The 25,142-nt window shown below is 37.9% G+C and overlaps 3 protein-coding genes and 1 long non-coding RNA gene across 5 annotated transcripts; 3 read left to right on the plus strand and 1 right to left on the minus strand.

Annotated features, from left to right (window-relative positions):
• Positions 1-1,682: 1,682 nt before the first annotated feature.
• si:dkey-51e6.1 (uncharacterized protein LOC558617 homolog) lies at positions 1,683-2,656 on the minus strand. The gene is made up of 3 exons (XM_041791868.1): positions 2,411-2,656; positions 1,998-2,122; positions 1,683-1,906 (listed from the first exon to the last, which is right to left on the minus strand). The coding sequence occupies exons 1-3, from the start codon at positions 2,625-2,627 to the stop codon at positions 1,814-1,816; spliced, it is 435 nt and encodes a 144-aa protein (XP_041647802.1). The 5' UTR covers positions 2,628-2,656; the 3' UTR covers positions 1,683-1,813.
• Positions 2,657-9,208: 6,552 nt separating this feature from the next.
• On the plus strand, positions 9,209-13,016 carry sele (selectin E). 2 transcript variants are annotated; one of them, XM_041790698.1, is made up of 12 exons: positions 9,209-9,327; positions 9,423-9,492; positions 9,574-9,978; positions 10,349-10,453; positions 10,539-10,730; positions 10,836-11,027; positions 11,120-11,308; positions 11,407-11,592; positions 11,708-11,914; positions 12,036-12,215; positions 12,311-12,446; positions 12,546-13,016. In XM_041790698.1, exons 1-12 carry the CDS (start codon positions 9,325-9,327, stop codon positions 12,604-12,606), a joined length of 1,926 nt encoding a protein of 641 aa, XP_041646632.1. In that variant the 5' UTR covers positions 9,209-9,324; the 3' UTR covers positions 12,607-13,016. The 2 variants fall into 2 exon arrangements, with proteins under 2 accessions (XP_041646632.1, XP_041646633.1); XM_041790699.1 differs by having other exon boundaries at positions 12,039-12,215.
• A 2,970-nt stretch (positions 13,017-15,986) lies between these two features.
• Positions 15,987-22,122, plus strand: LOC121512244 (L-selectin-like). Its single transcript, XM_041791413.1, has 3 exons — positions 15,987-16,326; positions 16,430-16,534; positions 21,920-22,122. Exons 1-3 carry the CDS (start codon positions 15,987-15,989, stop codon positions 22,120-22,122), a joined length of 648 nt encoding a protein of 215 aa, XP_041647347.1.
• Positions 22,123-22,181: 59 nt separating this feature from the next.
• LOC121512838 lies at positions 22,182-24,399 on the plus strand. Its single transcript, XR_005992142.1, has 3 exons — positions 22,182-22,274; positions 22,370-22,391; positions 24,295-24,399. It is a non-coding gene; the product is annotated as an uncharacterized LOC121512838 (long non-coding RNA).
• Positions 24,400-25,142: the final 743 nt, after the last annotated feature.

The raw sequence follows: 25,142 nt of genomic DNA on the forward strand, positions 1-25,142 counted from the left end.
CATTAATAACCCAGTAGGGTTATTAATACATATTTAAAATTACTATACAGGGGCGTCTCAAAATGTTAGAATGTCATGATATAGTTCTTTTTTTCCTGTGATTTAATTCAGAAAGTGAATCTTTCATATATTCTACATACATCTTATACAAAGTGAAATATTTCAAGGATTTTTTCAGTTTTAACATTGATGAAATTGTGCTCATTTATGTACTCATTTGTTAGAGTTCCTTTTACACAAATTACTGCATCAATGCGATGTGGCACAGCCGGGGTGTTATGAAGCCCAGCCTTCAGCTCATCTGTACTGTTGAATCTGGTGTCTCTCATCTTGACATTTCCCCAGGGATTTTCTACGGGGTTCAGCTCAGGTCCGTTGGCTGGCCGAACACAGTAATACCACAGTCAGCAGACCAGTTTCCGGTACTTCTAGCTTCATTGTGGACAGGTGCAAAGCCTTCCTTGACAAAGAAATAGCTCTCCATAGAGCAGCAGATGGACGCATGAAGTGCTCTAAAATCTCCTGGATGGCTGACAGCGTTGACTCCGGACTTGATAAAACACAGTGGACCAGCAGCAACAGATGACATGGCAACTGAAACCAACACTGACTGTGGAAACCAGTAACACTGGACTTCAAGTAGCTTGAATTTTGTGCCTCTCTGAGCTTCCTCCAGATTTTGGCACCTTAATTTCCATAAATTCTAAATTTAGTTTCACCTGAAAACAGAACTTTGAACCACTACTTAAGAAACCTTTGCAAGTCAGACTTTTTCACAATATTCAAATATTTTGAGAAAGTGGATTTTTGATTTTCATGAGCCATAGGCTGCAACTTTCAAATGTGACTACAAATGAAAAAATACTTTTAAAAAATCCCTTTAGATTTAACACTTGTTTTGCATCACTGGTTTTCAATCTGCTTCTCTACCACTGAAAAGGCTTTACAATTTATTTCGGCTTTGACTGGCACCTAATTTTTCACTGTGAACTGCATTGTGAGCGAGGACAGCTAACTCAAAACCAACACTACTGTTTTTTCAAAGCTATGTCTAATGTACATATATGGATGAACAATATTAACTGCACAATATGGGTATTGGCAGAAATAAGCTTAAAACTTTTTTATTCTATAAAAACAATTGGAAAATTTGGAGGGCTTTAACGTAGATGCAGAAAGTCAAAGGATGTGGCCTTTTCCATAAAAACGTGCATATGACTCAGCTCAGTCTATTTTATCTCTCAGTGACTGTTTGTAATACTTATCTCACTTTCTTTGTAAATTGGTGTTCCTGACTGTAATGCAAGATGACATTTTTGACAAGTTTTTCCATAAATAAGGATGATGACATGAAAATGAAAGCATAAAGCCATGACGACAAGTGAAAGCTTCTCTTATCTGCTGCTTTTCTTTGAAAAATAAACTTTCCCCTCAGAGTCAGGATATGTTAGTATTTCCAATGGCTCACCCCTTCCTGAAAGGACTTTACGCTTGGCACCTTGCCTCAAATTCTGTTGAAGTCAAGGGAAAAAACAGCAGTAGTAAGTAGAGAAGTAATTAAGCTGTCTATTTTTAAAGGGGGACATGTTTGCAGAGCTCATACCACATTTTTCACATTTTAGGTGAGTTTAAATGATAAACTCTGCATCTAAAAAAGAGACAGATCAGGAAAAGGCAAACAGTGAAATGCAGAATGGTGTATTTGAATCACATCATGGTTGTACATGTGGGTAAAAGCATTGCCATATGGTTTCTGTTTAGTAACTGAAATAAATAAAGGCAGACATTTAAACCAAAAATGTTGATGTAGTATCTATTTTTTGTCATCAGACCAGGTGATCTCATAGTCGCTGAAGGCACTTTTCAGCTTCTCCGCTGACACAGAATGGTCTGCTTTACCAAATCCCTGAAAAAGGATGAAAAGTTCAATTAATCTTAACAAATTTGAAGACTGACGGATGTTTGATTTTTTTGATATTCTTGAAAATCAAACTTACAGTAGATTCACCAAAAACTCTAAGTTTTTTCTCTTGCTTGTTGTGCTCTATCTTCCCTCCTCCAAGACATTTACACTCCATCCCCAAGGCCTCCATGGCTGGGTTGACCTTCTCAAATATGTGATCTGTAAAGAATTTAAGTCAATGTATTATTAAAAAAAAACCGACAAGTACAGCAATTCTGTAAAACACTTGCAAACTTAGCTCAGGTCTCCTCTGAAGCTATTCCCTTAATATCTGTTACAAACTTGTACATTAAGTTTGAAATCTTCGCTTCTGCTTAGTCTGTGCATGTTTGCAGCCAGCACGTAAAGAAGCTTAAACTGACGTTAAATCAGCCCAATACTTTGCACATGAACTTGAGCTTCACTGACGCAGTCTTTGCAGTGCCTTACACTACAGTATGAACTTACTGTGATACTCTGCACTTTTTGTGCCTCGGACTATGTCTTTTTGCACATCGCCATCTTTTACTTTCACTCTGACCAGAATGTACTTAAAGGTTCCCTCTGGATCAATCTCCACATCCGGTATCTTAGCCAGAGAGTCTACCATTGCAACTGTAGCTTTGCAGAAAGACCCAAGTGACCCTTTTAGACTGTTCAGGGGTCTGCCGAGGAGAGACAACATGGAGAGAGCTAACAGATGTCTTTATTTAGATCAGGACGATAGCGACTGTCTTAAAGGGACAGTACACTAAAACCATGAAACACAGTCAGAGCACATAATGGGAGTGCACTTGGCGCTCGCACACTGTCGGCCCCTAGTGGTCGCAAGGGGGAACTGTGTAAATCTTATAACAGGCTGGCTGTGTCCGAAACCACTCACTCATTCCCTACTTCCTATCCACTATCCACTTCTGAGATTAAAGTCAGAATTCTGAGATTAAAGTCAGAATTCTGACTTTTTTCCCAGAATTCTGACTTTAATCTCAGAAGTCTGACTTTTTTCTCACAAGTGAAAAAAAAAAATTTGTCTCAAATTTTTTTTTTCAGTGGCCCTAATACTCCTCCGTAACAATGAGACGCCACCTCTGTCAGAAAACTAGGAACGACCTTGCCAGTACAATGGCATAGAAGGTTTTTTTTTTTTGCTTGTTTGTTTGTTTGTTTTAATTCAGCTTAATTCATAAACAAAGTCTGGCAGTTACATTCACGAAATAACCATTGTAAATAGATGGACCCAGCAACATTTCATTAAAAATATATATAAATAAACTAATTTAACAGAAAGGTCAGTGTCTAATCTGGGATTTATTCATGTATGGACCGTTTTAGAATGCAAACTGTGGCTCGCTTTGGCTTCATTAGGTTTAGATAAAGCGAGCTTTGCTAGCTACGTAGTTAACATAAGCCAATGTAGAGAGGTTAGCTTTACCTAAAGCTAATAAAGCTCAAGCAAGACACCATTTGTACAAGTAATACTAAAGTGGGTCCAGCAAACAGCAGAGTCCAATGTAGATAGTGTAGCTTCGTTTACTTTAGCTATGTTAGTTAAGTTGCTATGTTACCCACTTAGCTAATGTAGCTTGTTAGCTTTAGATTTAGATTTAGCTACATAGTTACATAACCACATAGCTTACATTTCTTACGTAGCTAACCAAGTTTCTTTCGCCTTAGATTTACCTACTTAGCTACATTATCAACATAGCTAATTTAGCTTTGTTAGCTTTAGCTCCAGTTACATTAGAGTGTTGTCATAAAGGACAAGCTTCTTTCCTGAAAGCAGACTGTTAACTTAATTTCATGTTTTGTTTGGGTTTTGCAGGTCAGGTTTTTGACTTTTGCTATCCTGCTTCTTCCCTTAACTTTTATCTGATTTTATTTCGAAAGTTTTAGCGTGTGTTTCTGTTTTGACAGATGTGGCATCTGACCATAGAGGTCTGCAAGGGAGGATGTCTGGATCTGCTGTCTGCTGCCAGAATGTCCCGAAAATTTGAAAGAATTTAAATTTGGGTACAATTTCTGATTAAGGAGGTGGTGGTTGGTCCTGAGGCTGAGAATCTCTGCTTTAAAGTAAATTCAAGGCAACTTCCAAACTTAAACCCAAATCAGCTCCTGGGACACTTTTTTAAGTTATGAAGTCTTGAACACATGTTCTCCTTTGGTCAATCATGAAGTCCTTAGTTCATGAAGTTGGAATCTAGGTTAAAATAAGGGAATCTTCAAGAAGACAGCAGGATGGATGTTTTTCTCTCAAGTGTTTGAACTTTTGGCTGCTGGATGAGAGAGAAAAAGTACCCAAGACTGCTTGCATTTACTTTATCCTGAGATGGAGATTCCTGTTTTTTCAGGCCAAATGGCAAAGTAAGAGGACACATTTTTTAAAAATATGTTGATGGATCATGTCAATGTCTTCCTACTGTCCTGAAATACCCTGTTAGACAAACAAAATTGCCTTTAATTGCAGTTGTAAGCATTTCATTGTAGTGGTCTATTAGATTTATAGGCTATGAACTATTGAGTTTAATGCTTATCCTTTATTATGTTTGCTGCTACCTCTTGCTTTTTGTAATCCTGCACTTGTTAAATCTAGAAAGTGTATCTGAGGTCACTTGGTTAATATCCTACTCTCACTCAGATCCTACTCCGTTTTGACACACACTTGTAAAGTTTCATTTATGTTAAAGCCTTTTTTACACAGAACTTTTTCACTCTGCATTGTTAATTATTGTCATATTTCATATAACTTCCTCTACAAACCAATACCAGTCATGTACTGGTATGCTCTAAAATGAAAATAAACCTATTTTTTTCATTGAATCCTTAGAGTAATTAGAAGTCCCATTAAACTGACCTACTTTTTAATGCATAATGAACTTCAAAAATCTGTGATGTTAGGCCAAAAATAAAACTTCTATAGAATTAACTGTGCACTTGTTTAATATTCTCTCTTAACAAAGTTTAACCTGTTTTCCCCCTGGGTCTTGTTTTATATTCAAGTCAATTGAGAAGTTCATATAATTTTTCTTAAGGAAGGGGTGGAGGTTAAGAAGTGTCAAGCAACCGTGGCTACTGTCCAGTGCAGTGGGTCAAAGAGGAAGGATGTGAACTGTCACTTCTGGAAACACAGGCAGCCAGCAGGCGCCTCTGCCTCTGCACTTCCCGTCCCTGAGCGCTCATCATACATACCAGTGAAGTGTTTGTTAAATGAAGCTACATTGTTTTACTTTACTGCTTTCTTCTTTTGATGGGCATATCCCTTGACAGGATATGTCAATTCATTTATGTGAATAGTAAAAATCATGTGACAGCTTAAGACTGTCTGTACATTTTGTATGTCTGTTACTCTGACTCACAGATGAATTTACTGACACAGCAGCCTCATTACTGCTGCCAGCAATAACACTCTTAGCTTTTATTAGCACAAAAATAACTTGAATCCAAATGAAAGGAAGAGGGGGAGAGTATCTAAATATTAGTCAGACACTTTGCCTTATCAGCTTGTACGACTGTAATTTCCTCCTGCATCGTCTTTCACTGTAGATGTCCATCAGAGTGCTTCTGTGCCTTCCTCAGGAAATGTATAACTTTCACATCATATTATTTATTTTGTCTATGCTACTTCTTTGATCATTTGTCAAAATGTAGCCACAGTAGTGCATTTTTTTTTATAAATGAGCACATCGTTAGATAAGCAATTATCTAGTTTACTTGCAACTATGTTAAACAGTGCAGTACAATTAAAAGTGCTTGATCAGCAACTTTAAGAAGAGTAGATTATCAGTGAAACTGAGTATTTAGCTAAAAGCAGAATGTCTCCATGTCCCCATGGGCATTACAACCTCATAATTAATAGAATTTAACCATTATAAGTCACCTGTTTACTTGAACGGCTTGTCATAGTTGGTTAAGCTATTCCAAAACGTTTCACTTAAAAATTTATTTATAAATTTAGCGTTTTGAATAAAAATTAGCATCTTTAAAGACTAGTGAAGAACTTTCAACTTGTGCCGAATTTTGTAAGAAAGTTGTGCTTTCAATGTCTTAAAATGGTTTATCCAGAAAATCCAGTACGACTGCAGACCAGAGATCTCAGACGGCGTCTGTCGCAAACTGTCGGAATGGAAGCATTGAACACAGACATGGGGCCCTCAACATCCATTTTCCTCCCCCTTTTAAATTCATTTTTAACAGACTTGTAACTTGATGTTGAATACAACCAGAAATTATTATTTATCAATGTTTTTGTACAGAAATGTCCAGGCAGATTTCAGAATGTCTTTTTGGAGACAAATACAAATACAAATGAAAAACTTAAAAAAAAAATCAGAATCCACTCAAATATTTACTTTTAATATTTAAAGCTTCAGTGCCACTATAACATGACCAAGTTTACTTTATACTTTGGGCTTTTAATGGGTGTGTTTACACCTTAAAATTTTAGATGACCAGAATACAGGCTGTTGCAGGAGAAAGGGATAAGTGACTCATGTGTTCAGGGGCCCTTAGAAGTTCGGGGCCTCAGGCACTTGTCTGCCTTTGCCTAATGGTAAAGTCAGCCTCTGAATGAAGTGCTGTAATTTTGTGGTACAATGTATTTATGTAAAAAAGCAGCAAAGAAGTGGCAAAAATTGGTGAAAAGAGGCAAAATAGGCATAAATTGTAAAAATGGGGTAAAAAATAGCAAAAAAAAAAAAAAAAAAATGGGAAGAAAATGCGTTACAAGTGGCAAAAATGGTCAAAAAGTGGTAAACATTTGGCCCAAAAAAATGAGTGTCAATGAATGTAATGTCAAAAGGCAGCTTAAATGGGCAAGAAGTAGCAAAGAATGGCAAAAAAGGGGAAAACTTGCAAATAGCAAAAACAGGATAAAAGAGGAATGGGTGAAAAGTGTCAAAAAGAAGTGGAAAAATTTGCTTAAAAAGCAAAAAAAAAATGGATTAACATTGGCAAAAAATGAAAAAGAGGAACAAAATTGCAAATAAGGGCAATGGAAATATACAGACAAAAAGTAAAGGTTGACAATTAAAGCCAGCTGCACACAAGTGGGAAACAAACTGATGAATTTAGCTTGCAATGGATAATTTTTTAGGTCAAAGCTGACCTTTTTCAAGGTTTTCTGGGCGGAAAATATTTCAAATGAAGACATAAAAGAGCCACAAAAGAGCCACATGTGGATCAAGTGCCACACATTGAGTGATCTAGACTCTCTTTATGCATTTTAAGACCCTATCTGTTGTAAATTCCTCACATTTAAGGAATAATGACACAGTTACATATTCTTTTTGTGCTGATTGTACTTTAAAATGTTACAGGACAGAAAAAAATGCTGATGATAGTACGTATTCTAGCATTCTTGGAACATTTTGACACTAGACAATGAGAAAAAAGAGCCTGATTTGATACCATAAAGCAGGGGTTGTAAACTGGGGTCCGGGGATTCCTGCGGTCTGCGAGCCACAGTTTGGGGGTCTGCGAAATAATTCAAAATAAAACATTAAGGTAATGCCATGTCAATTAAAGCAAATAAATACATATCAGGATCACAGTGCCATGAAACAGCCATACTAAACCAATGACTCCCATATAAGTCAACTTTGGGCCAATAAAAACTCAGATATGATGGTGACATATAATGTAAATCTATCACTCTTCATGCATCAGTCACTTTGCTCAGGACTACATCTGCCAGAAAACATGAATGGTGAACCTGACCACAACCTCAGAAAAAGCACAGAGGGTTTCTTAGTTGTCTGCTCAAAGGATCACAAAAAGTAAGAAGCCACTCAGTTGGACAAGACCTTGTTTTTAGGTTGAGGAGTTTAAAATGTGTGATTAAACTAAACATACCAAACAAAAGCAGAAAACTAGCCTACAACCCATTTCATGAATAAAAAACTTAGAAACAGTCACACAATCTAAGATGTCTGTTTTGTATCTAAGACTTTCTTTCTTCATGTTTTCTTCAAAGTCCTGCCCCCTCTGTAGCCTGTCCAAGGATTTTTGTTTAAGATTAGTAAAAAGGCAGTTGCAATAATTCAAACATGATAAAATAAAAGTAAAGTTGTATAATTGTCTCTGTGGCCTAAAAAGTTGAAAACAATTGAGTCTTCAAAATATTTCTGAGGTGATTAAAACACTGCTGTACAAGTTTTGTGGTATGCTGCTCAAAATTTCAATTGCTGACAAATCAGATGCAGAGAATTCTTGCCATTCCAAAATGCAAGACCAGATTAAAGGACCTCTGTTTTTGTGGCGTTCAGCTGTGGGAAATGTTCTGGCATTCCAGTTTTTAATTTCAGCAATATAGTTGATAAAGCACTCAACTTCCCAGGATCAGTGGCTTTGATAGGCAGGTACAGCTGAATGTTGTTAGCATAGAAACGAAATAAAATACCAAGACTTTGTATTATGTGCCCAAGGGGAAGCATACAGAGAAAATAATTGGTCTCAGAATGGATCCCTGAGGAACACTGTACCTAAATATGATGAAACAACAACAACAAAAAAAAAAAGAAAGAAAAAATTGTGAGGTAAGATAAAAACCACTCTAAAACTGTGCCTGAAATCCAAACCTAGTGCCTGATTATTTCTCTGCACAGTTCCATGTAAAACTCATTTAAAACATTTGACATTATTTATTTATTTGTATTTAACCCTTATTCAACCAGATGAAGGCTCACTGAGATGGATCTCTCAAAACATGTGTCAATAGCAACAGCAGAATAAGCTGTTTGGCATTGGCAGAGAAGATTTGGTAAATTTTTCATAGGCGCAACCCACATACTCAGCTCTGCTACTCATCCCACTAATGTCTGTTCCTTACAAATGTGGCACCATTTAAAAGGGAAATAAATAGGCTTTCCCACAGTATAAGACTTATTGCCAAAAAGCATTGTTACAACAAAGAAATAATCTACCAAAGACAAATTCTTTACTTTTTGTGCTAAGTTTAGATAAAGTGTGCAAAATTGAAATTAATATTTTTTTCAAAAAGCTATCAGGGCAGTTTTGAGTTGTACCAAATATATAGGTAAAGAAAAGTTTCTTCAAAAATTTATATAATTATACTCAGTTTCCTTTGGCAAAAAAAAGTTTCCTAAAATGATCAAAGTTAAACCAGTTAACAAAGTTAACAAAGATAAGAAAGAATGAAAGAAAAAGGGGAAAGTTCCCAAGGAGCCCTGTGGGACCAGACAGTGGTCAAGGGGGCGGGGGGTTTCCAGTGAAATGCCTGGCTGTGCTGGAGTTTCCAGGAAACCTGGAGCAGGCTGATGAGATATAAAGCAGGAGACCTCGGCACATGAAGACATAACTCATCCTTGCATGTGTTGAAACTGAAGATTAATCAAGTCCTCTGCAGGTGGTCACATATTTGACTGAAAATGGTAAGTTAATTTAAAAACAGTTCTTCTAGTGCATATTTGTTTTGCTGGGTGTAGAGATGGATTCATGGTGTCATTTTATTCTATTTCTTTCCCAGACGTTTTGCTTTGGACTTCAGACTTGTGGCTCCAAGAGCTCATGGATCAGCTTGACCTTTCTTTTCTCAAGTATGTAAATCATCTGCAAACACCTTTTTTTAACTTCTTTAAAATCCATCCTCTTAACCCTAACATCTTTGTCCTCCTTAGTGCTGTGCATGTGGTCTAGTGTGGACTGCTGGTCCTACGTCTACTCAAACAAAACCATGACCTGGCAGAAAGCTCGGATATGGTGCCAGACTCACTACACAGACATGGTGGCCATCCAGAATCAGGAGGAGATCGAATACCTCAAAAGGACGCTGCCCAAGAAAAACACCTACTACTGGATCGGGATCCGCAAGCTCAATAACGTGTGGACGTGGGTCGGGACCAACAAGGCTCTGACAGAAGAGGCAAGCAACTGGGCAGAAGGGGAGCCTAATAATGGAAAGAATGGGAAGATCCCAGGGAGGAATGAGGATTGTGTGGAGATGTACATTAAAAGAGATAAAGAGCCAGGAAAGTGGAACGATGAGAGGTGTATAAGACAAAAAACAGCTCTCTGTTACACTGGTGAGTAAATGTTACCAATTTGAAGGCATAAAGTGGTAAATTTAGCCTCTTAGGCTTAGTATAAATTTATATGCATCCATAGATCTTATTTTGCTGCATTTTCAGTGACAAAGTCAAGGTTTCTGTTGTTTTCTCAAAATCTACAGTTATTTAACAATGTATGTTTTCATATGATGGGTCAATTTCAGTCATTTTCTTGAGATCCATGTGAAATTAACTAACTTTCAGTCAAAAATAACCCAAAAATAAGTGAAAATCTTGAGAAAGCAAATGACATTGTTTGTTATCACAGAGTAAAGTCAAGTTATAGATGTGTCCACTTTAGGCTTCCATACATAGATGTTTAAGTGATGTTGCATTCTGTTCATAGCTGCATGCAAGAATGACTCCTGCATCCATGGAGAGTGTGTGGAAACCATCAACAGCCACAAGTGTGACTGCTATGAAGGCTTTTATGGAGAGAAGTGCGAGCATGGTGAGAAATACAGCCATAATGATATCCCATATCACTTCAAATCCAGACTGTAAATCTAAAGCTGTCTTGTTTTCTTTGTTTGCAGCTGTCAGGTGTAACAAAACTGAGGTGACCGTCCCGTATAAAGGCAGCGTTAGCTGTACTCACCAGTATGGAGACTTCTCTTTCAACTCATCATGCCAGTATTCCTGTGAGGAAGGGTACCAGCTGAGTACACAGAGACCCCTGATATGCACAGCCTCTAGGGAGTGGTCGGAACAGCCTCCTACATGTGAATGTGAGTAATAACACTGTTTGACTTTGTTTCAAAGTAATGGAATCAAGCATTTCTATCACAATGATACAGCCTGTTGTAATGTGTTTCTGCTCCTTTTCTCCACAGTGGCTCAGTGTCAGAAGCTGTCCCCTCCACCAAGAGGATCCATGCAGTGCTCTGATCCTCTGAGCCCCAACAGCTACAGCTCCACCTGTGTGTTCACCTGTAATGAAGGTTATGCTCTTGCCGGTTCCTCCTCCAACACTCTGCAATGTGAAGGGTTGGGAAATTGGAACGACTCAGTGCCATATTGTGTTGGTATGTACATTTTTTAAAATGTTTTTGGCTTTAAGAGAAAAAATGTCTCTAAAAAGACTGCTTTTAACATCATGCCTTCCTCTTAATTGCAGCTATCCGGTGTTCTGGACTCACGCAGCTAGAGAATGGAGTTGTCAGCTGTGGAGACGATGCAGACATGAGGTTCAGCTACGGAAACACCTGCAGCTTCAGCTGTGCCCCCGGCTACTATTTGGTGGGGCCGAGCAGGATGACATGCACATCAGCAGCAGAGTGGAGTGAGAGGATGCCTCGCTGTGAAGGTGAGGGCTGCTTTAAAGTCCAATTCAACAACTTTTAAACAATCAGAAGATGTTTTTACTTTCAGTACCAGCATACTGAATATGTTTTCTTCTGTTAGCCATCACTTGCAGTAATCCAGAGGGAGACGCTCAGCTGATCACAAAGTGCAGCCAGTCTGTGACTGATCTGAAGCCAGACTCCACCTGCAGCTTCAGCTGTGAAGCAGGCTACGAACTGCAGGGAGCAAAAACTATCAAGTGTTCAGAAGAGGGACAGTGGAGCACAGCCATACCTACCTGCATAGGTACAGGTGCAAATTTTAGCACAGCATATGTTTATACAGTTTTTTTTTTTTTTTTTTTACTTCTACTCTAAAATTTTCTGCTATATCATAAAAACACATCTATTTTGTCTTTTAGCATTAACATGTCCTGCTCCGGAGATTCCAGTAAATGGCCAGATGAGCTGCAGCCCCTATCAGTCTTCGCGTTTTTCTGCCCTGAGCCACCACCCTCTTGGTGTGGTCTGCAAATTCAACTGTGATGAAGGCCATGAGCTTCAGGGTGCATCCAGCATGCAGTGTACACATTCAGGCCAGTGGAGCTCCTCACCACCAACCTGCACAGGTACATACATGTGCAAAGTTTACCTGCAAAAACTGTTCTACCATCTTTTTATATGTCTAAGATCAAATACATAAAAAAATGCAATGGTAAATATCTAACTTTATTCTTTCTTGTCCCACAGCAGTGGCGTGCCCATTGCTTAAAACTCCTGAAAACGGGCAAATCAACTGCTCCAGCAGTGAGCAAGTCTACAACACTCAATGCTCCTTCACATGCAATCAAGGCTACTCATTAGACGGACATGACCTGCTGATATGTGATCGTCATGGCAACTGGATAGGAGAGCAACCCAGCTGCAAAGGTAAAACAAAAAATAGCATAGAAAAGGTTCAAATGAATGCAAATGGGAAATTTTCTTTTAGTTTGGACTAATAATCACATTTTTAATGTTTTCAGAACTTTCTCCAGCACCTCAGATCACTGCCATCGCCTCTGGTTTGGCCGCAGGAGGAACTGTCTTATCCGGTCTGTCCCTGGCAATGTGGATCCTGAAACGACTGAAGCAGAAAGCCAACAAGTTTGAGCTGAACAGGTTAGTAAAGCAGTTGATTTATCTTAAATCAAATATTCCTCCCTTTGAAAATGTGTTAGGTTGATTACAGTGCTTAACTTTCTTTTTCTTCTCTTGCAGCAACTCTGAGATCGAGCCTCCTCCACAGGTCTACAAAAACAGCATCGAAAGCCTCATCTAGAACGACAACATTACCCACATTTCCAACATCTATACAATCCAATCTATATCAGCAGGATAAGAACAGAAAGACGTTTTTTAAGCTGTCACATTTGTTTTTCTCCATTATACATTGTTGAACCAAGATGTGCTTTATCGTGTAAATCAGACATTTATTTCCTCCCTGTGGGAGTTTACATTAAAAACATTGTTATTCAGTTTTATGAACATGCTGGAAAAGTGGCTCTCTCTGTGTTGTTGTAGATACTTGATGTGTTGCTCAGAGACCATTTCACAGAAGAAATGTGACTAAATTCATTTTATTCATTCCGGTATTTATGTACTATTTATTCAACAAGTAACATTATATTCATATGTATTTCTGTGTGTAAAGTGGTGCTGATTTATGTTCATAATAAAGCTTTAAACTGATATTTGCGTTGGTTTCTTTTTTGTGTGATATCACAGTGCTGTGATTGATATTTGCATCAAGACCAAGAAAATCAACAAAAATACTTCCAGGCAGGTCATGGCAAATTTATTTATGGAGCACTAATCACACATCAGATTTGCATCAGTGGACATTAAAGTCTGTATTGCAATCATATTCATATAATCATGTGATTCTTGGCCATAATCTTGGGAAAGAATAAATAAAAAAAAACTTTACTGGGAAAAATCAGGGCAGGGGGGGAATGGAGAGATGTGCAGATATGGCTTGTGCAAGGCCAAAATAACAGCAGAAACTCCAATGTAAGTAAGTTTGCAACCCTAATTCCAAAAAAAGTTGGGACATTGTGCAGAAGTAAATAAAAACAGAATTCTATGAATTGCAAACCTCATAAACCCATATTTTATTCATAGTAGAACAATAACAAGATATCAGAAACTGAGACATTTTACTTTTTCATAAAAAAAAATAAAACCTAGCTCATTTTGAATTTGATTGTAGTAACATATTTCAGAAAAGTAAGACTGAGGGAACAAAAGGCTGGAAAAGTAAGTAATTATGATGAAAAACAGCTGGAGGAGCATGCATCTAATTATATTTACTGGCAACAGGTCAGTTACATGACTGGCATTTCAGAGGGCAGGGTCCCTCAGAAGTTAAGCTGGGCAGAGGTTCCCCAATCTGCAAAAACACTGTCTAAAATTGTTCCACAATTTTAGAAAAAATGATCCTCAACATACAGTTGGATATTCCACCAATACATAGTGTCAACAAAAGTTTCAGAGAATCTGAAGTAATCTCTGTGTGCAAAAGATAAGACCAAGGTCAGTCTTGGATGATTGTGATCTTTTGGCCTCCAGGCAGCACTGCATTAAAACAGGTATGATTCTGTACTGGATATCATTGCATGAGCTCAGGAACACTTCCAGTAATCACTGTCTGTCAACACAGTACACTGTGCCATCCACACATGCAAGATAGAGCTGTATCATTTAAAGAAGAAGCCAAATTTGAACACCATACAGAAATGCTACCAATTTCCCTGGGCCAAAGCTAATCTAAAATGCACTGAAGCAAAATGGAAAATTGTTCTGTGGTCAGATGAATCAAAATTTGAAATTCATTTTGAAAACCACACACGCTGTGCCCTGCAGACTAAAGAGGAGAGGGATCATCCAGCTTGTTATCAGCGCACAGTTCAAAAGCTTGCATATCTGATGATATGGGGTTGTTTTAGTGTCTACAGCGTGGGCAGCTTACACATCTGGAATGGCACTATCAATGCTGAAAAGTATATAGAGCAACTTATGCTCCCTTCTAGACAATGTCTCTTTCGGGAAATGCCTTGCAAGGCAAAACCACAGACTGCATCCATCACAACAGCATAGAAGAGTCAGAGTGCTGAACTGGCCTGCAGTCCAGACCTTTCACCAATAGAAAACAGTTGCAGGAAAAAATCCAACAAGGAAGACCCAGTAATGCTGAACAGCTAGAATCTTACATCAGACCATAATGGGACAACATTTCTTTCCCAAAACTCCTGCAATGGTCCCTTCATTTCCCAGATGTTTACAGATTGTAGTTATAGGAAGAGGGAATGCTACATGATAGCAAACACAGACCTTTACCTGCTTTTTTGAGCTGTGTCACTACCTTAAAATTTAAAATGACATTACAATGGTCTAAATGTGATGTAAAGCATGTGTAAGTCATGGATCCTGTCAGCCATTACACTAAAAGTTATCCAAGCGTTCGGACTTAAACTCCTCAAACAACACCAGATTGTTCCCATACATTTTTCAGAGATTCATGCTGACTAAACAGGACATTGTGTTTTTTCTCAGGGGTCTAAGGAGAAGTGTAACACTCACCTCTGGACTGTTTATATGACCTCCATACAATGACCAGGATGGAGACGAGTGGTTATATAACACTGACAGGCATGTAAGGAAGTAAGGGTTATACTGTCACAGAAGATTGCTTTAACAGTTCATCACCTTTGTTTGTTTTACAAAACCCAGATCTTCTGCATCAGCTTTTTAGTAGAAATAGAGATGGAGCTGACCTCATTCATCAGCATAAAGGCAGAAGTGACACCTCTTTGACTCCATGAAATTTGTAAAAAAAAAAAAAAAAAACTAAAAACAAAGCAGGAAATTGGAACCAGTGTTAAAAATGAATAGGGAAACAGAATCATGCTTATGGTAACAGCAACATTTTTTGAAAATATATCTACTTTCGGCATCTTACATAACTGATAAATGATTTATTTTTGGTTTAATGGCTACCACTCTGCTGAATTACTGTAATTTAAAGAATTCATTTTTTTATTCGTGTATACATTTTTTTTCATGCAGGGCAGCTGAATCAGCAACAACTTTCCCAGAAAAGGCTGTATTTCCCAAAGTCTCATATAGCAAGTCATGAACTCGGTCTTTAATTCATCATTCATCACCTGCTTTCACCCAGTACCATAAACATCCAGGTATTATTATAATGTAGAAGTGAAAAGCCAGAGAAAATATAAAAGCCAAACACCAGTTCCTGCCTGCAGCAAACTATTTCTAACCTCACTGGAGTAATGTAGAATGAAAATTTTAACATCTATGTAACAAAAATACAAGGATTTCTTCATGATATTCATCTCCAATATCAACTTTTGGTAAGCAAGCAGCTTCTTTGCCACATATTTTCATTAAATTTGCAACATTTGGTGTTCTAATTATTTTTTCTTTGGACAGAAACAGGTGCAAAGTATGAAGTCAACATTTATCCTCCTTCTTGGTGAGTATTAACTCCAGTATATCATGTAATATTGATAGCATCACCTCAGTTATCACAGTTATTCATGTTTTTTTTTTTTTGTTTTGTTTTTTTTGTCATGTCATAAATTAGGTAGCCTCTTAGCTGAGACTACTTTTAATTGGACATATCATTATTCCAAAAAGACCATGAACTGGACCCAGGCTCGACAGTGGTGTCAGACTGAGCACACAGATATGGTGATTATCCAAAACCAGGAAGAGAACGACTATCTAGTCTCAGTTCTGCCAAACAGAACAAAGAGCCCATATTACTGGATAGGAATCACCAAGAAACACAAAAATGAAAACTGGGTCTGGATTGGGGATAACAGCACCTGGATCGGCAATGGTTCATGGGCGGCAAATGAACCCAACAACAACCACAGCACTGAGTTTTGTGTTGAAATCTACGTGAACCAGGGAGTAAACAGAGGGAAGTGGAACGATGAGAAGTGTTCCAATAAGAAAATGGTTGCTTGCTTTAAAGGTGTGTGAAAATATCAGCTGTGCAGATTGTTACAGATTCAAAACACTGGTAGAGGTTGTTTAAGGATTGTTTTTTTTTTGTTGTTGTTTTGTTTTGTTTCCAGCCCAGTGCAATGAGATATCGTGTGACAGAGGGATATGCAAGGAAACCATAAACAACACAACCTGCATCTGTGAGGAGGGCTTTAAAGGGGACAGGTGCCAGACAGGTGAGGAGACCGCTTTCTTTCAGCAATTATTCCATTTTGTGGTTAGAGTGAACATTAGCAGTTGGATGTGGAAGCCATCACTGAATTTACATTCATACCTTTAATTCACTCTAATTTTCTGTGGTGATAAGTAATATCCATTTTCTTTTTCTCAAAATAATGAGAAAGTATTTATCAATTGAGATGAAAATGCTGGATGAGATAACAAGAGATAAGCCAAGATCTGAGGAAAGACTGAAATTAAGTCAATGTCACATGAAAACCAGCATTTGTAAGGTAAATAGAACTCAAAGAGGAAAAAATACTCAAAATCACAGATCAATAGAGTTGTGTGTGGATGCATGTCCATTTAGGGCTCCCGTAGTCCCGTAACTTCACACTCAGCCACTTTCTAGATCATTGGTTCCCAACCTGGGGTCTGTGGGGGGGGGCAAAGATCTTAAGGGGAGCACGAGACTTTGTCTGCTCTGAGGCTGCCAAAATTAGATTTGCAAATATTGACTAGAACCATGATAAAGCAGTTATTAAGTCGCTTATACAAAAGTCTTTAGATAAGAAAAGCGAGAAAAGCATGCATAGGTCTTTTTAGGGTTTTGTCAGTGAAAAAATTAAAATTGAGTTTCAGTGGCAGCGTGTCACTTTTTCTTCTCTTTTTTTTTATCCTGGGGAGGCTGCACTTTTCTTAGGTTCATATAGGGGGGCTCCGAGGAAAAAATGTTGGGAAACACTGTTCTAGATAACAGTTGTATTATCTGCAAAGGGGTTTAGTTACAACATTGGCTGTTGCTGTCTTCAAATATTTCTATACCAGGGGGGATCAGGGCCAGCGGTGAAGGAAATGCTGTGCACTTCAAGATTAAAGTTGAAATGACGAGAGAAAAAAGTCAAAAGGTTGAGAAAAAAGTTGAATTTTTTTTATTTAATTTTTAAATTTTAAATAGGTTACAGTTTCAAGATTGAAGTGACAATATTGAGCATAAAGTTGAAATATTTAGAATAAAGCCAAAGCTTGTTACTTTATCAAACAGTGGATCTTGGGCAACCACACTGTGTGTTTACAAGCTAAAAGAGAAAGAATCTCATTGTTGTTGAATCCAAAGTATCATTTCACAAGTGTTAATAGATATGTGTTTTGTAGAGATGGAGATGGTTTCTAGTCTGTCAGTACTATTCCCATAGGTTTAGTATTACCTGTTGACCTCTGATAATTCATGAATTACCCAGTGATGGCAGTGCTTGGGGCAGTGCATTTGCATTGGATGAACTGAGTAATCAAGCCATGTGGTTCTGGATAGGGCAAATGGGTGCTAGCATTAGCTGTTGTGTAACTGAAGTTAATGTGTTGTCAAAAATGTGGATTCATTTAAAATATGGCCCCATGTGCCTCAGGATATTCACTTTTGCTTGTTTTTTAGTAGTGGATACAAAAAGACAAGACAGTCTGGCTGCAAACTGTATGGAAGGGCCATAATTTGCTGGTACAACATATTTCCAGTTTTAGGGGTTTTTTTTAATCACCTTTATTTATAAACAAAATCACAAAATCACAAAACACTGCAGATGAAGCAACGTTTCATAAATAAAACAAGAAAAACATCAAAGGCCTAATCCAAGATTAAATTATGTGTAGACATGTTTTAAGTAGTTACATGAACTCTGGATTGATTTAGCTTGATCTTTAGCTAAAGCTAACTTAGCTATGCTAGCTGGGTAATAAACATTACAACATAAGCCAATGTAGCTAAGTTAGCTTTAGCAATGTGAGCTTTAGCAAACATAGCTAAAAATAACAGCTCGTAGCTGCTTTGTGAGCTTAGCTCAAGATTTGTTAGATACATAGCTAAGTTATATACGTAGCTTATGCAGCTAATGGAGCTTCGTAAGCTACACTTGCTGCGTTAGAATTTTGCAATGGAGGACAAGCTTCTTTCCTGTAAGCAGACTGTTTACTTTGCTTTATTAAATGTTTTGTAGACATGTTTTGCAGCTCAGGTATCCTAACCCCAACCTTAACTCTTAACGGATGATTAATTCGACTTTATTTAGAAAGTTTTAGCATGTATTTCCATTCTAAAACAGACGACGTCTCAGATGAACAGTCTGGGTGGCCATCAGAGATCAAAAGTCTGCAGCCAAACCCCCCAAAAAAAGATCATGTATAAGATTACTTACATTTATGATTTTACCTACAACAAAGCAGTTCAATTAAACAGTTTTATTATTTTTATATTATTATTTGCAATTTTTAAGATTATGACATATTACAAAGTATCTTGACAGTTAGTCACACGAAGAAAAAACAAACAAGACAGATGAGGAAAGCAAAATGCCACAACCAATGAAGGGAAGAGAATATATACGTACACATACACACACATATATAAACTTAAAACAAAAAGTAAGGCAATTTGTGTTTGGTACATTCTTTCTTTGTTGTAACAATGCTTCTAGGCAATAAATCTTACACTGTTGGAAAGCCTGTTTATTACCCTTTTAAATGGTGCCACATTTGTAAGGATCATGCATTTGTGGGATGAGCAGCAGAGCTGAGTATGTGGGTTGCACCCATGAAAAATGTGCCAAATCTTCTCTGCCAATGCCAAACAGCTTATTTTGCTGTTGCTACTGACTCTTGTTTTGAGCTTCTGGTACCCTCACCTGTGAGCATGGGCCCTGCTACAGTGGTCAGTAGATGTCTGCTTCAAGAATACGCATGCCACGTTTGACTGATCTGGATAGGGCCCGTCGGTTGGGCAACTTCAAGCTGGTGTTCCGCAAAGCCAAGTTGCAGCATTGTTTGGAGTGAGCCCTAGTACCATCTCCAAACTGAAGGCCAAGTTCCGTATAACGGGGAATGTCAGAGACAGGCCGCGAAGTGGGTGTCCCAAGAAGACAACACCCCAAGAATACTTTTTTTTCACCCTGTCAGCAAGAACTCTGTCCTCCAAGATGACAACACTCGCCCCTACAGAGTGGGGTTTATCAAAGACTACCTCCAGAATTTGGGAGTGGAGAGGTTGGAATGGCCTGCCAGCAGTCCTGACCTTAACCCCACTGAACACCTGTGGTGTGCTGTGTGTGTGCAGTGTGTGACCAGGCTGGTGACCAGCATGAGGAGGAGGAGCCAGGCTGTTGTGGCTGTGTGTGGTTCTTCCACACTCTATTGAGGCTCCTGTTTGTTAAATGAATAAATTGTTAAATTGCCAATATGTCTTGTTTCCTCAAACTTCAATCATCCAATCCACCAAACACCAAACAAGAGTCAATGGCAGAATCAGCTGTTTGGCATTGGCAAAGAAGATTTGGCACATTTTTCGTGGGCGCAACCCACATACTCAGCTCTGCTGCTCATCCCACAAATGAATGATACTTACAAATGTGGCATCATTTAAAAGGGTAATAAACAGGCTTTCCAACAGTGTAAGATTTATTGCCAAGAAGCACTGTTACAACAAAGAAATAATGTACCAAACACAAACTGCCTTACTTTTTGTTTTAAGTTTATATATATATATCTATATAAACATACATATAATAATGAAATAAAAGTAAAATAAAAATAATAATATTAATAATAGTAACTAAGTTTTGATAAAATAGCAGATTGCATTGAAGTCAAGTAGTACATTCTTTGATTGACTTCTTACACTTCTAAATATGGGGATTTATTATCATTATTATAATTAGTATGAGTGACATCCAAGGAGCTTAATTCATGTGCTTAATGCAGCGAGTAGATACATGCTTGCAAGTAGCCAAACAACAGGATTCATGTTTACATCAAGTATTGAAGGAGAAGAGAAACAAAAGGATTAAAAATACAGAAAAAATAGAACATTTAATGAAATTTAAAGAAATAAAAACATGCAGCACTGCATTCCTATTTATCACTTTTAACCGGTGAATCGTCTGCAGTATTGCTCATTGTGTGTCTCTCCCATTTCTCACATCTTTTTTCAAAAACAGAGAGCTGATTTCTGATTTTCATTATAATTTTTTCCATTTCACAGATTTCATTTACAAGGTCCTTCCATTTTGCTTTTGCTAAACTGTCATTTTTCAACCAATGCCTTGTAATTTGTTTCATTATTGCTGCTCTTAAAACTAAAAACAAGTGAGAATCAATCTCCTTTATCTCTTCTGGTAACTTTCCTAGAAGGAGAACATGTGGGTTATAATTCAGAGAGATACACAAAATGTTTGAAATTTCCCAAAGGTAGTTATCCCAAAGTTCCCTAATAACTTTACATGTATGTATGTATGTATACGTATGTATGTTCTTACACATTTTTCCTTGTCAGCTGGAGATATATTGCACAAAAGTTCATTTTCCCATCTATTCTTAATTTTGACACAGAGTTGCTTGTCTTGGGTGTTATTGGATTTAATTATTTTAACCATATTAGTTCAAACTTTTTTCTCTAGTCCACAGTCATATATCTTGAGCATATACTTTGCCAGGGGATTTATTTCTTCAATAGATCGATCTCATTTTAAACACATCAAACATAAAACTTCTCACTTGAAAATATCTAAACAGATGAGAGTTGGGTATACCAAATTCAAATGATAACTGTTCAAATAATTTCATTTCTTTTTCTCCAAACAATTGTCCGTATTTACACAGACCTTTAGAAGCCACCTTTGCAAACATCTGTTCCACTTTGTTTGGAGGGAAGTCTGAATCATAACTTATTTCTTTTAAGAAGATTAAGTCATCATTTATCTTGTGATCCTGACAGACTTCCCTCCAGACCCTGAGAGTGACACCTATCCATCGATTGTTTAGATTTTTAATGAACAACTTTTTATATTTGATGAGGGGCAGAGCAGTTATCGGCATATTTACACAGTTTTGTTCTAACTCTGTCTATTCAATACGGGGGTTCTCTTGCATCCACACCAACACATTTCTCACTTGTGCAGCTTGATAATGAGTGTGCAGATCTGGTAAAGCTAGTCCACCCATCTCTTTTGGTAGTTTGAGGAATTTCATTTTTAATCTCAGTTTTCTTCCACTCCATATAAATGTATTAAAAATGGAGTCCCATTTTTTTAAACTGCTTAGAGGCAGTTAAACTTTTTTAGCTTTATCTTCTGTGAAGGCTTTTGAGCATCTCTTTCCCCAGAATATCATCTGCAAAGCTCACTAACTCACACTGACTTCTGCAGAACATAACAACTATTTTATCTGTATTTTTAACACGGCCAACACAAGCACTGCATCTGCTTCCTCTGTTTCCTGAGGCCAGGCAGAGGATCAAATTAAAAACATTAATCACATACTTGCATCAGCATGTATGCGCTTGGTAAAATCTATTTTTCTTTACTGAAGACATTACATAACTGCATTCATGGTTAAACTTTAACCTTTTGTGCCCCTAGCTGTGGAGTGCCCCCGTCTGTCTCAGCCTGATAATGGCTACCTGAGCTGCACCGGAGGAAACCTGACCGTCAACTCAACCTGTCGATTCAAATGCCAGCTTGGCTTTCAAATGATAGGACAACCTGCTGTCACCTGTGGGGTCAGCGGGGTCTGGAGCGGCCCAAGACCTACTTGTGCAAGTAATGGCATTAGACTAACGTAAAAATGCTGAGAAGAGATCTTCAAATACAGTCTGACTGAGGATAAAATGATTGATTCTTTCAGGCTACAAACAGGCTCTGTTTGCTGTGGCTGGGTGTGGAGGCTTCTCGGCCCTCTGCTGCATCTGTTTGTGCTGGATGAAACACAGAAAGAGTCAGTATTTCTCCATTTCGAAGTAGAAGTGATGCAAACAATTTCTGTTACAACAGATCTCTGTAGTGATCTTTTTGTCTGTTCATTTCTCACAGGAAAGAAACTTACCCAAGCAAGGTTAGTGTTGAAATGTTGTTTACCAAGGCAGCTCCACCCAATAGTGCACATTTACAGTGCATTCAGAAAGTATTCAGACCCTCTTTACTTTTCTATTTTATGTTGCAGCCTAATGCTACAGTGGTTTGAATTCACTTTATTCCCATTAATTTACACTTAGTACCCACATGACAAAGTGAAAACAGAATTTTAGAAAGGGCTTGCAAATGTATTAAAAATTAAGAACTGGTATATCCCACTGACATAAGCTTTCATATCTATTGCAACAACATTTGAAATGTAGCTCAGGCTCCTACCATTTCTCTTGATCTTACTGAGATACAACAGCCATCGGATAAACCAGCAAACCCCATCCCTAACAATTGCAAACCCATTTCAAAGTTGACCGGAAGAGAGCAAAAGCATCTTTTCTGTCACAGAAAGCTTTCAGTGTTGCTCTCTGGCTTTGTTTTAATGAAGACATGTCCAGTTCTGACAAAACTGCTGCTCTGGCTAAAGGCCTTTGCACACTGGGTCTGTTTATTTCGTCCAAATTTTTCGCACGTTAAGAAAAGAAAATCGAGCTCATGTTGTTCCAATCATGTTTGTACACTGACGCTGAAATTTTCATCCGTCATATTTTTTTCGGAACAGTTTTGATTTTGTGCAATATTTCGCATCACTCCAAGTCTTTTCAATGGGTATTGATGATTCCAAACAGTGCCCGCCGCTTCGTCCTTGCTTGCTCATCCCCGCCCGACCCCTCCTCTCTCTCCCCTTCTCCCTCGCACTAAACCTCACTTTAATCAACAAAGTTTGCTCATTTATTATGTAAATATCAACTATGGAAATATAACAGATAGGTGGGTGATTGATGATTCAGATCAGCACCTGTTGCTTTATTCTCTCTTGCTTGCTTACCTCTGCCCAACCCCTCCCTCTCTCTCTCCCTCTCTCACACCAAAACCTCACTCTAGACACCCTCGTTTGCCAGAGTATTATGTGGATATCAGATATGGAAATATTACAGATAAAGGCAGACGTTTGTAGCCTACTCACAGGTTATAACAGAGACAGAATTAAAAAGTTACTCTTCTGTCTTTCATCTCTCCAACTTGTCTCAGCGCTATGATGCATGGATCCAGCAGAAGTTTAAAGGAGTGACAGAGCCGCAGGCTCTTAGTACGAAACAATTTCACACATTCTATGAATTTTCACAGTGAAGGCAGATAAAAATGCATTGGACCCAGTGTGCAAGGTCCGAGTGCATTTTTTTGGATTACGGATCCAAAAAAAAAAAAAAAACACGTCAGAAAATAACACCTTAAGTCCAAGCTAATCACTCCACTAGTAGCCATTGTATACAACCACTCACGCAACAACTAACACCCTTCCCCCGTGACAATCACAAACTCAGGCACAGGTTGTCAGAAGAGTGAAAACATCTTTTAAATCACGAAAAGCTTAGTGTTGTTTTTATTTTTTATTTCATACAGAAACTTGGTCCAGTTCTAGTAAAACTGATGCTATGCTAAGGCTACAAGGTAATCACAGTGGCTTCAAGTACTACTAAACCCAGCCAATAGCTGCTGCCTCATTCTCCTCCATTGATGCTGATTGGTCCAAACAGTGTTAGGTTTGGCATGAATGTTGTAAATTGGAGCTTTTCCAGATGGATTTGCCTGATAGCAGAGATGGAGTCTGGTAAACCCATATGCTTTGAAAGGTTGGCATCAGGCTGCAACATAACAGAATAGAAAAAAGTGAAGGGGGTCTGAATATTTTCTGAATGCACTGTAAAATTGATATGTTAATTCTATTATAATTCTACACTTTGTTTATTCTAAGAAGCATATTATTTCTGCTATGACTTTTACAATGACTGTCAGTATCTCTTTAATATCAATGTGTTTGTCCTTCACAGGCAGCCTGAAGAACAGTCAAGTCCACCCAGTGAGGCAATGGCATGATGGAGGACTAGGAGCCTAATTTATGTTTTATAAAGAATATATATTCACCATGATCTAAGTGCATTTATCCATACTCATTTTAGTTCTTTTGCTAATAGGACAAAACAATGGACTGCATGTGCTACGTTACATCAGTGGTTCTCATCTGGTCTGTTCTCAGGAGCCACTGAATTTACAAAAGTTTTAATCACTCACAATTATTCAGTGAAAAATGTTGCAGTTTGGATCAAAAATGGAACAAAACAAATGATTGATTGAAGAATCAGGGGGAAACACATGATTAAAAAGCAGATCATTACAGAAGCATGCATGCATTCACTTTATTGCACTAAGTTTACCTTATAACAGGGAAACTTTGGTTGTTTTTAGAGACCTCAAGAAATTAGCACATCATCATGAGAAAACTGGTGTTGTTATCACAAGATAACAAGGAAAAATAGGCTGGGAGCTTGAGAAAATATCCATGGTAGCCTGACAGAGTAAAATAATCCTCTCAAGGCAATGATCACCAGCTGGCTACCTGAGGGCCCTAAAGCATTATCAAATTTAAAAGATGTGAGGAGGAAGAAGATGTCTTGGTTTTTAGGGTATCATTTGCCCTTAAATCCCTACAGCTATTACATAGATCAGACAAGTTTTATCTGGAATGACATAACGTTTGCTTTGTTTTTACAGAAATTCTTCTGTCAGCCATTATAAGTAAATATTATGCATGACAAACACATGCCTATCATTCCAGTCCTGATCAAATCTGTTGTTTTATGTATCAGCTTTCAAATTTACCAATCAAGACACACCACAT

The sequence above is a fragment of the Cheilinus undulatus genome, linkage group 7, assembly GCF_018320785.1.
Source record: "Cheilinus undulatus linkage group 7, ASM1832078v1, whole genome shotgun sequence".
NCBI lineage: Eukaryota > Metazoa > Chordata > Actinopteri > Labriformes > Labridae > Cheilinus > Cheilinus undulatus.

Bases quoted from the DNA above. Each gene is read 5' to 3' on its own strand.
- sele (XM_041790698.1), top strand. The intron at 9,493-9,573 runs GTATGTAAATCA...TGTCCTCCTTAG, and splicing joins CTTGACCTTTCTTTTCTCAA to TGCTGTGCATGTGGTCTAGT. The intron at 10,731-10,835 runs GTGAGTAATAAC...TTTTCTCCACAG, and splicing joins ACAGCCTCCTACATGTGAAT to TGGCTCAGTGTCAGAAGCTG.
- si:dkey-51e6.1 (XM_041791868.1), bottom strand. From the start codon at position 2,627: ATGTTGTCTCTCCTCGGCAGACCCCTGAACAGTCTAAAAGGGTCACTT. The intron at 2,123-2,410 runs GTAAGTTCATAC...AATTCTTTACAG, and splicing joins AAAAAGTGCAGAGTATCACA to ATCACATATTTGAGAAGGTC. The intron at 1,907-1,997 runs GTAAGTTTGATT...ATCCTTTTTCAG, and splicing joins GAGTTTTTGGTGAATCTACT to GGATTTGGTAAAGCAGACCA.
- LOC121512244 (XM_041791413.1), top strand. From the start codon at position 15,987: ATGAACTGGACCCAGGCTCGACAGTGGTGTCAGACTGAGCACACAGAT. The intron at 16,327-16,429 runs GTGTGTGAAAAT...TTTTGTTTCCAG, and splicing joins AATGGTTGCTTGCTTTAAAG to CCCAGTGCAATGAGATATCG. The intron at 16,535-21,919 runs GTGAGGAGACCG...TTGTGCCCCTAG, and splicing joins AGGGGACAGGTGCCAGACAG to CTGTGGAGTGCCCCCGTCTG.